This window comes from Colobus angolensis, unplaced genomic scaffold, assembly GCF_000951035.1.
Source record: "Colobus angolensis palliatus isolate OR3802 unplaced genomic scaffold, Cang.pa_1.0 Scaffold225, whole genome shotgun sequence".
Lineage (NCBI taxonomy): Eukaryota > Metazoa > Chordata > Mammalia > Primates > Cercopithecidae > Colobus > Colobus angolensis.
The window spans coordinates 6,143,243-6,154,976 of record NW_012115433.1 but is presented as its reverse complement, the minus strand read 5'-3'; the positions used below and the strand labels follow the sequence as shown (position 1 = coordinate 6,154,976).

General features: G+C 39.0%; 1 protein-coding gene across 1 annotated transcript in view; it reads left to right on the top strand.

Moving 5' to 3' along the window:
* RTTN (rotatin) overlaps positions 1–11,734 on the top strand; it is a 202,104-nt gene that overhangs the window by 100,668 nt on the left and 89,702 nt on the right. The window contains exon 29 of the mRNA XM_011944090.1: positions 3,650–3,869. Coding sequence (XP_011799480.1) covers positions 3,650–3,869 — 220 coding nt within the window. The remainder of the gene's footprint in view (positions 1–3,649; positions 3,870–11,734) is intronic.

Genomic DNA, 11,734 nt, shown 5'->3' with positions numbered 1-11,734 from the left:
CATTGGTTTCAAAGAACATCTTTATTTCTGCCTTCATTTCGTTATTTACTCAGTAGTCATTTAGGAGCGGGTTGTTCATTTTCCATGTAGTTGTGTGGTTTGGAGTGAGTTTTTTAATCCTGAGTTCTAGTTTGATTGCACTGTGGTATAAGAGATTGTTTGTTATGATTTCCGTTCTTTTGGGTTTGCTGAGGAGTGTTTTACTTACAATTATGTGGTCAATTTTAGAATACGTGTGATGAGGTGCTGAGAAGAATGTATATTCTGTTGATTTGGGGTGGAGAGTTCTGTAGATGTCTATTAGGTCTGCTTGGTCCAGAGCTGAGTTCAAGTCCTGAATATCCTTGTTAATTTTCTGTCTCGTTGATCTAATATTGACAGTGGGGTGTTGAAGTCTCCCACTGTTATTGTGTGGGAGTCTAAGTCTCTTTGTAGGTCTCTAAGTACTTGCTTTATGAATCTGGGTACTCCTGTATTGGGTGCATATATATTTAGGATAGTTAGCTCTTCTTGCTGCATTGATCCCGTTATCATTATGTAATGCCATTCTCTTTCTCTTTTGATCTTTGTTGGTTTTAAGTCTTTTGTATCAGAGATTAGGATGGTAACTCCTGCCTTTTTTTTTTTTTTTTTGCTTTCCATTTGCTTGGTAAATCATCCTCCATCCCTTTATTTTGAGCCTATGTGTGTCTTTGCATGTGAGATAGGTTTCCCGAATATAGCACACTGATAGGTCTTGACTCTATCCAGTTTGCCAGTCTGTCTTTTAATTGGGTCATTTAGCCCATTTACATTCAAAGTTAATATTGTTATGCGTGAATTTGATCCTGTCATTATGATGTTAGCTGGTTGTTTTGCCTGTTAGTTGATGCAGTTTCTTCATAGTGTCGATGTTCTTTACAATTTGGTATGCTTTTGCAGTGGCTGGTACCGGTTGTTCCTTTCCGTATTTAGTGCTTTCTTCAAGAGCTCTTGTAAGGCAGGCCTGGTGGTGACAAAATCTCTCAGCATTTGCTTGTCTGTAAAGGATTTTATTTCTCCTTCGCTTATGAAGCTTAGTTTGGCTGGATATGAAATTCTGGGTTGAAAAATATTTTCTTTAGGAATGTTGAATATTGGCCCCAACTCTCTTCTGACTTGCAGGTTTCTGCAGAGAGATCTGCTGTTAGTCTGATGGACTTACCTCTGTGAGTAATCCGACCTTTCTCCCTGGCTGCCCTTAACATTTTTTCCTTCGTTTCATACTTGGTAACTCTGATGATTATGTGTCTTGGGGTTGCTCTTCTCGAGTATCTTTGTGGTAGTCTCTGTATTTCCTGAATTGGAATGTTGGCCTGTCTTGCTAGGTTGGGGAAGTTCTCCTGGATCATATCCTGAAGAGTGTTTTCCAACTTGGTTCCATTCTCCTTGTCACTTTCAGGTACACCAATCAAAAGAAGATTTGGTCTTTTCACATAGTCCTATGTTTCTTGGAGGCTTTGTTCATTTTTATTCTTTTTTCTCTAATCTTGTCTTCATGTTTTATTTCATTAATTTGATTTTCAATCACTGATATCCTTTCTTGGTGACCTTCGGATGGGGTCTTTGAGTGGACGTGCTGTTCCTTTCTGTTTGTTACTTTTCCTTCTGACAGTCAGGCCCCTCTGCTGCCGGTCTGCTGAAGTTTGCTAAAGGTCCATTCCTGACCCTGTTTGCCTGGGTATCACCAGCGGAGGCTGCAGAACAGCAAGGATTGCTGCCTGATCTTTCCTCTGGAAACTTTGTTCCAGAGGGGCACCTGCCAGATGCTGGTCAGAGCTCTCCTGTATGAGGTATCTGTTGGCCGCTACTGGGAGGTGTCTCCCAGTCAGGATACACAGGGGTCAGGGATCCACCTGAGGAGGCAGTCTGACCGTTAGCAGAGCTCGATTGGTGTGCTGGGAGGTCTGCTGCTCTCTTCAGGGCCGTCAGGTAGGGACGTTTAAATCTGATGAAGTTGCGCCCACAGCCACCCCTTTCTCCAGGTGCTCTGTCCCAGACAGATAGTGGTTTTTTATCTGTAAGTCCCTGTATGGAGCTGCTGCCATTTTTTCGGAGATGCCCTGCCCAGACAAGGGAAATCTGGCAGTCTGGCCACAGCAGCCTTGCAGAGCTGCAGTGGGCTCTGCCCAGTTCGAATTCCCCAGCGGCTTAGTTTACACTGTGAGTGCAATGGCGGACGCCCCTACCCCACCAAGCTTGGCGTCCCAGGTCGATCTCAGACTGCTGCTGTGCTGGCAACGAGAATTTCAAGCCAGTGAATCTTAGTTTACTGGGCTCGTTGGGAGTGGGACCTGCTGAGCCAGACCCGTTGGCTCCCTGGCTTCAGCATCCCTTTCCAGCGGAGTGAACGCTTCTGTCTCTCTGCCGTTCCAGGTGCCACTGGGGTATGGAAAAAACTCCTTTAACTAGTTTGGTGTCTGCCCAAATGGCCGTCCAGTTTTGTGCTTGAAACCCAGGGTTCTGGTGGGATAGGCAACCCAGGGAATCTCCTGGTTTGTAGGTTGAAAACTGTGGGACAAGCACAGTATCTGTGTGGGAGTTCCTCAGGCTCAGCCTGTCATGGCTTCTCTTGGGTGGTGGAGAAAATTCCCGGACCCCTTGCACTTCCCAGGTGAGGCAACGCCCCACCCTGCTTTGGCTCGCCCTCTGTGGACTGCACCCATGGTCCAGCCAGCCCCAGTGAGGTGAACCGGGTACCTCAGTTGGAAATGCGGGAATCACCCGCCTTCTGCGTCCATCTCGCTGGGAGCTGCAGACTGGAGCTGTTCCTATTCGGCCGTCATGCCGGCAATCCCCCCACCCCGACCTTTTTTTTTGTTTTTTTGAGAGGGAGTCTGGCTCTGTCGCCCAGGCTGGAGTGCAGTGGCGCAATCTCGACTCACTGCAAGCTCCGCCTCCCGGGTCACGCCATTCTCCCGCCTCAGCTTCCCTAGTAACTGGGACTACAGGCGCCTGGCTAATTTTGTGTGTGTGTATTTTTAGTAGAGACAGGGTTTCACCGTGTTAGTCAGGATGGTCTTAATCTCCTGACCTCATGATCCGCCTGCCTCGGCCTTCCAGAGTGCTGGGATTACAGGCGCGAGCCACCGCGCCCGGCCTTTTTTTTTTTTAAGAGATGGGAGTTTCACTATCTCACCCAGACTGGAGTGCAGTGACACATTCTTAGTTCACTGTAACCTCAAGTTCCTGGGCTTAAGAGATCCTCCCGCCTCAGCTTCCTGAGTAGCTGGGACTGTAGGCGTGCACCACCACACCTGGCTAATTATATTTATTTATTTATTTATTTTATTTCATTTTTGTAGAAATGAGGTCTCACTGTGTTGTGTTGCCCAAGCTGGCCGCGAGCAATCCTCCCACCTCAGGCTCCCAAGGCGCTGGGATTACAGGCGGGAGCCACTGCCCGTGGCCCAATGTAATTGTTACTTGTATTTTGTATGACATTCTCTAGTTGGTATTTGATGGTTTCCTTGAAAAGTCTCGTTTTGATAGAGAATATTTTCTGCCATTTTGTCTAGTTCATTTTTTTTCTATTACTGTGAGTTTAAGTAACCTTTTATAGCCAGTAAGATAGCCCATTAAGCACATTATACTTCCTTGGTGATTGATTTTCCCTCTTCTGCGTACATAGGAAATGCTTGGAACTTCTTTACGTTTTTCAAACACAACTGGCTCTGAAACTGCTCCAGTGTCTGAAAGTGACGGATGCGCCTCATTTCTATGGCTTGCCGTCCCTTGAGCGCACCTTACGAGGGATGGCGAACCTCACTGCGTTTCCGGGGTGGAGCTCCCACTCTCCTCTCACAGAGCCTCTGGATATCTGTGTGAAGTACTTGTCAGGTCTCCTTGAGGTAAGTAAAAATAACGCCCCCCCCCCCCCGCCCATGGTACTTATTTACTATTTATTGATTGCTTTTATTTTGTGCCAGACCACAAGTGCATTTTATGTTACTCTATTCAATGTAGAATATTATGCATTGTTTATATAAGTCATAAATAGTGAAATGTTTTAGTGATTTTTATTAATTGATAAGGAAGGTCACTTTTATAAATACCCTCATTTTCAAAAAAATAAATGGAAGCTTTTGGTGCTCAAAGAAAGTGTTCACCAGAGCATTTCAGATTTTGAATTTTTGGATTAGGGATGCTCAACCAGTAAGTATATGATACAGGTATTTTAAAATCCAAAGAACACAAGAATTCAAACACTTCTGGTCCCAAGCATTTGGTATACGGCATACTCAGTCTGTACAATGTTAAAGGATATTTGTTTTTTCTTTTTATTCTAGTTTGTGCAGTTTTAGATGCTACCGCTATGAACATTCTTACCTTTTGGTGAAAATGAGCATCTTTTTTGAAATTTTATCTTCTGTTACTGAAATATGTAAATATAGCCAATTTTTATACATTGACCATGTATCCAGCAATTCTTATTTCCAATATCAAAACAAAAACCTTTGATTTTTCACCCTTCAGTATGCTGTTTATAGTTTTTTTGTCAATTAAGAAAAATCAAATAAAGGAAGTTTTCTTTTGTCCTGTTTTGCTAGGAGCTTTGTTTTTTAATTCATAATTGTATATTGCTTTTTTCCGTATCTTTTAAGATAATCACATGATTTTTCTCTTATATTCCATTATTGATTGATTTTAAAATGCTAAACCTTGCATTTCTGGAAACATTTCAGTTAGGTTGTGATGTATTATTCTTTTTATATATTAATGGATTTATTTTCTCAATTTTTTAGAATTCTGAAGTTTTTAGAATTATTCTGCCTATTTCCCCATGTAAAAATGTTTTTTGAATTTTGCATCTTTTTTCTCTTAAAGAATTTGTAAAGTTTTTAATATCAAAATCATTCCATTCTTATGACTAAAATGGGAGAATGGTGAATTAATGCAGCAGGGAGATTCTAAGAACATGACCTTTTCAACCATTTTAACTCTTTTCCTTTATATAACTTTTTTTTTTTGGAATAGCTGATTTGCGTTAGTATGATTTTGTTCTCTAATGTTAGGTAGAATTTGATTGTGAAACAATGTTGGCTTGCAGTTTTCTTTTTGGGAAGATAGTAAATTATGAAATGACTTATTTATTTTTTTTTTTTTAAAGACAGAATCTTGCTCTGTCGCCCAGGCTGGAGTGCGATGGTGCGATATTGGCTCACTGCAACCTCTGCCTCCTAGGTTCAAGTGATTCTCCTGCCTCACCCTCCCAAGTAGCTGGGATTACAGGTGCCCACCACTACACCCAGCTAATTTTTGTATTTTAATAGAAGACAGCATTTCTCCAGGTTGGCCAGGCTGGTCTCGAACTCCTGACCTCAGGTGATCCATCCGCCTTGGCCTCCCAAAGTGCTGGGATTACAGGTGTGAGCCACCGTGCCCAGCCTGAAATGACTTTTTAAATAGATCTAAGATCATTTCAAGTTTCTTTTTATGTGTTTCAACCTTAGTAAGTTGTGTTTTTGTAGAATTTAAAAACTTTTTATCTAATTTTTAATATTATTAGTATAAAGTTATTCATCAAATCATCTTACTTTTTAAATGTCTGCTGAATCTGTGGTGAGGTCCCCTTTCATTCCAGACATTAATTATTTCTTTCTCAAGTTTTCTTGATTTGTCTTCCTAATAGAATAAACCTTTGGCTTTGTTGATTCTCTGTTTAACATTTTTCTCCTGTTTTATTTCTGCCAATATTTATTATCTCCTACTTTTAGTTTAGTTTACAGGTCTTTTTCTAACATTTTAAAGTAGAGGCTTACATCATTGATTTTTTTAAAGTCTTTCTCAAATGTGCATTTTTAACTCTAATCCTCTAAGCATGGCCTTATGCCATGTTTTTATTATCATTAGGTCAAAATATTTCTATTGTGATATAATAAATATGACAGTGATATGGTTGTGCATAGTTCTATGAGAGCAGCCTCATCACAGCGGCCTGACAGTTTTACATGTCTGCTGTTGGGCTTCATAGACAAGGCATAACCACAGCTGATCTAAATCTTGGCAGAATTTCCCATGATCCTTCTGGAACATGAGAATATGAAAGGCTTATGAGCAGCTGACTACACAAGGTTGATTCTCATTTATTTCACTGTCTATTAGGAAGTGAGGAGCCTGTTATTGGTTCCTAGGTTCCGATGAGCACTGGGCTTTCTGCTTTGCTCTCCTTGGGGCATAACTACAGGTTATAAAACTGCTTTACTGCAACTTGGCATGGGCTTCTCAGCAACAGAGTGTCCCACCTTTGTGTTATAGTCGTCTGGTCCCTTTGTTTCAATGTCATCCTGTGCAAGGGATACTAGGAGCTGGCACCTTTGACTATTTTTGCTTTTGCTGTTTATGTAGGTAATAAACTGTCTGAATCCAAAAAGTACTCATTGTTTTCTTCCTGGACAAATCTGTCAGCCTTGTTTTGATTGTTAACCGTGTTAGGACCTCGAGAATGACTCTTATAGGAAGCATTGTAGAGTTAGATTTTGAAAGATAAGTAAATTGATAGCGATAGGAATAGACATTCTAGACATGGAATTCTCTGATAAAATTGTATCTGTAACCTCCTGGCGTTTTTTTTTTCCATGCTGTGGGTGCCTTCTTGCCATTATATAGTCTCTAACTACTGCCAGATTATTTTTCAGAAACATAAATTTTTCAGTCCAGACTTCTTTTCAAGAGCCTAAGTCTCAATAATTTTGCATTTTGAGTTTTGTCTCCATTGTAGTTTTTTCCCATGTCTCTGAATTTTCAGTTATAGCTGGCTGTTTTTCCAAAATAAAAATGCATTTTAAAAAGACTACTTCTTTCACATAGTTTCCTCTCTTTTAGGGATAGCAATCTATATAAAAAATTTAAACTCTAACTTATTTATTTACCTTCCTTTAGTAAGCCTTTTCTTATTCTTCCAAAGTTGGATTCTTATCTAATATTGTTTGGCCTTTCCTGTAGGTTATATACCTGTAATAATTTATATGTGGCTATTACTTAGTACATTTTATTTTTATTTATTTTACTTTATTTCTTTGAGACAGGGTCTTACCCTGTTGCTTAGGCTGGACTGCAGTGGCACAATCACAGCTCACTACAGCGTCAACCTGCTGGGCCCAAGTCATCTTCCTACCTCAGCCTCCTAAGTAGCTGGGGCCACAGGTGTGCACCACTACACCTGCCTGTTTCTAAAAGTGTTTTGTAGAGATGGGTCTCACTATGTTGCCCAGGTTTGCCTTGAATTCTTGGGCTCAAAGGTTCTTCCCACTTCGGCCTCCAAAAGTGCTGCTATTACAGGCATGAGCCACTGTACCTGGACCTTTATTTTGTTTTCTGCATTGCTCTAGTAGACTGTGAGCTTATAAGTATCATCTTTGGACCATTTCTGCTATCCCATGGCTATTTCATTGACCTAGCATAGTCATTTGCTAGGTCATGTAAAAAAAAAAACCATTTTTACATAGTGGTTAGTGAATCAGTTAATTAATATAAATGCTACATAATACATATATATTGGGTATAGTTTTTAAATTAAAATACAGTTTGAAAAACATTTTGGAAGCGTGACATAAATGATTATAAAAATATGTTTTATTTTCGTATTTTTATTAAATAATGATTTAAATAATTAAATAATAAAAAATATTTTATTAAATAATGATTTAAATAAATAATAAAAAATATTTTATTAAATAATGATTTAAATAATACACAGACACACACACACACACACACACGTTCAGTGTAAATCATACTTTGGTCTTATCTGGAACTTTTTTCCAAAAACACATATTGTTTTTTAAAACAGATTTAAAGGTTATAAATACTCTTTGCTGTACTATAAAGTTTAATATGAATTTTACTGGAGTCCCTTTAATAAAATAAATTTCATTTTTAAAGTATAAATATTGAAAACGGATCAACTCTCAGTATACCAATTAGTTATTTTATGCTGTCTATGATCAGAAATGTATGAATTTTTAAAAACTGGTATATTAAAGAGTTAGTGATAATATTTCTTAGAAAGTCAGCTCCTCTAGTGCATTTAAAATATAATTCAGTTAGTCTAGCTAATGGCCTGTCTATCTCATTAGGTTTTTCAAAAAAACAACTCCTGGATCCAGTGACCTTTTGAATGGTATTTCATATCTTGATTTCTTTCAGTTCAGCTCTGATTTTGGTTATTTCTTGTCTTCTGCTAGCTTTGGGGTTGATTTGTTTTTCTCTGATTCTTTCAGTTGTGATGTTAAGTTGTTAATTTGAGATCTTTCTAACTTTTCAATGGAGGCATTTGGTGCTATGAATATCCCTCTTAACACTGCCTTAGCTGTGTCCCAGAGATTCTGATGTGTTGTAACTTTGTTCTCGTGAGTTTACCTGTGTAACAAACAATTCACGTGTACCCCTGAACCTAAAAGTTTAAAAATTGAAAAAAATATATAATTCAACCTATAAGTACCTAGTTTATAGCATTTTTTGTAATGTGATTTATAAATACTACACTTATAAACCTTTTACAGAGTCTGTCTCCTCTAGAAAGTGAGTTTTACTGTTTGAAATCAGGAATAGGTGAGAACTTGCCACAGCAGTAACTAAAGAAGCAGTGAAATGTTGCCCCATTTATGTTTAGAAACTATCAGAAGTGCTTTTGTTTTAAAATTATGTGCGAAGACTTTAGATCACACCTATGTTTCAAATACCAGAAATTGAAAAAAGGGCTTAGTTCTAAGTAAGAAGTGTAGTCAAAAAGGCAATAGTCCATTCTGTGTTCAGTTGTCTTTGAGGTAATACAACTTAGTAACAGTTTGTTAGCTATAGGATACATAAAAAGCACAGTCCCTGTTATGTAATGTTTCACAGTTATAAAAATTTTGATTAGCAAATCTTGCTTTGGTTTAAAAAGGAGTTTGCTTCATGCTTCATGAACCATGTCAAGCAGAAAATCTTTATGTCTTCATGTTAAATGGCAGTAAAATATTAGGAAGAAATCTGTCGCTTTTGTTAGCAGTTGTAGCAGGGTAACATTTACTCTTGGGACTATCTGCTTAATTTATTAATTACATAAACAGGTAGTGTACTACTAATGACTAAATTTGTCTTTTAAAGAAGAGAGTAAGGCTTATGTGAGTGAATATTAAAACAAAGTCATTGTTGGTCCAAATGATTTGCTTCATAGTTACTTAGTAATTAAAGCTGTTTCCTTTTTGGGAGGGAGCCGTATTTCTGATAAAAGATTAGCTTGTTTCTGCACAGTGAAATTTGAATATGAGTATTTACTTTTTGTAGCTCTGAAATGAGACTTTTTAACTAAGCCTGATTAATTATGATAGGTGAATAAACTATGATAATTAAACCTTTAAATCAGATACATGATGTATAATTCCAGAGGTCTGACAAAAATATCAAATAGAAAAAAAAATTGGCAAAGTTCTTGACTTGTCATTTATAAGCTAGAATTAAAAATCATTACACAGATCACAGACATTAGATATCTCCAAAGATGACTTAGAGGAAGATAATAAGGACCTGATCATTTAGATATTTTATCTTTAAAAAAATAGTCACTTAAAATTTTAAATTTTTGACCTTGGGGAAGGGGCAGCTGTGGACGCAACTTCATCACACTTAAATGTTCCTCCTGCTGGCTCTGAAGAGAGCAGTGGATTTCCCAGCACAGCACTAAAGCTCTGCTAAGGGACAGACTGCCTCCTTAAGTGGGTCCCTGAACCCCGTGCCTCCTGACTGGGAGACACCTACCAGCAGGGGTCGACAGACACCTCATACAGGAGAGCTTCCCTGGCATCTGGCTGTGCCCCTCTTGGATGAAGCCTCCAGAGTAAGGAACAGGCAGCAATCTTTGCTGTTCTGCAGCGTCTGTTGGTGATACCCAGGCAAACAGGGTCTGGAGTGGACCTCCAGCCAACTCCAGCAGACCGGCAGCAGAGGGGCCTGACTGTTAGAAGGAAAACTAACAAACAGGAATAGCATCGACATCAATGAAAAGGACTTCCACTCAGAGGCCCCATCCGAAGGTCACCAACATCAAAGACCAAAGGTAGATAAATCCATGAAGATGAGGAAAACCCAGTGCAAAAAGGCTGAAAATTCCAAAAGTCAGAATAACTCTTCTCCTCCAAAGGATCACAACTTCTTGCCAGCAAGGGAACAAAACAGGACAGAGAATGAATTTGATGAATTGACAGAAGTAGGCTTCAGCAGGTGGGTAATAAAAAACTCCTCTGAGCTAAAGGAGCGTGTTCTAACCAGATGCAAGGAAGCTAAGAACCTTGAAAAAAGGTTAGAGGAATTGCTAACTAGAATAACCAGTTTAGAGAAGAACATAAATGACCTGATGGAGCTGATAAACACGGTATGAGAACTACATGACACATACACAAGTATCAATAGCTGAATTGATGAATCAGAAGAAAGGATATCAGAGATTGAAGATCAACTTAATGAAATAAAACACGAAGCCAAGATTAGAGAAAAAAGAATAAAAGGGAACGAACAAAGCCTCCAAGAAATACAGGACTATGTGAAAAGACCAAACCTACGTTTGATTGGTGTACCTGAAAGTGACAGGGAGAATGGACCAAGTTGGAAAACACTCTTCAGGGTGTTACCCAGGAGAACTTCCCCAACCTATCAAGACAGGCCAACATTCCAATTCAGGAAATACAGCGATCACCGCAAAGATGCTCCTCGACAAGAGCAACCCCAAGTCATATGATCATCAGATTTACCAAGGCTGAAATGAAGGAAAATATGTTAAGGGCAGCCAGAGAGGTCAGGTTACCCACAAAGGGAAGCCCATCAGACTAATAGCGGATCTCTCTGCAGACACCCTACAAGCCAGAAGAGAGTGGGGGCCTATTCAATATTCTTAAAATAATTTTCAACCCAGAATTTCATATCTAGCCAAACTAAGCTTCATAAGCGAGGGAGAAATAAAATCCTTTACAGATAAGCAAATGCTGAGAGATTTTGTCACCACCACGCCTGACTTACAAGAGCTCCTGAAGAAAGCACTAAATATGGAAAGGAATAACTGATACCAGCCACTGCAAAAGTATACCAAATTGTAAAGACCATTGACACTATGAAGAAACCGCATCAACTAACAGGCAAAACAACCAGCTAGCATCGTAATGACAGGATCAAATTCATGCTTAACAATATTAATCTTAAATGTAAATGGGCTAAATGCCCCAATTAAAAGACACAGACTGGCAAATTGGATAAAGAGTTGAGACCTGTCAGTGTGTTGTATTCAGGAGACCCATCTCACGTGCAAAATAAACAGCTAGCATCATAATGACAGGATCAAATTCACACATAACAATATTAATCTTAAATGTAAATGGGCTAAATGCCCCAATTAATAGACACAGACTGGCAAATTGGATAAAGAGTTAAGACCTGTCAGTGTGTTGTATTCAGGAGACCCATCTCACATGCAGAGACACACATGAGTTCGAAATAAAGGGATGGAGGATGATTTACCAAGCAAATGAAAAGCAAAAAAAAAGCAGGGGTTGCAATTTTCATCACTGATAAAACAGACTTTAAAGCAACAGAGATCAAAAAAGACAAGGGCATTACATGATGATAAAGGGATCAATGCAACAAGAAGAGCTAACTATCCTAAATATATATGCACCCAATACAGGAGCACCCGGATTCATAAAGCAAGTACTTAGAGACCTACAAAGAGACTTAGACTCCCACA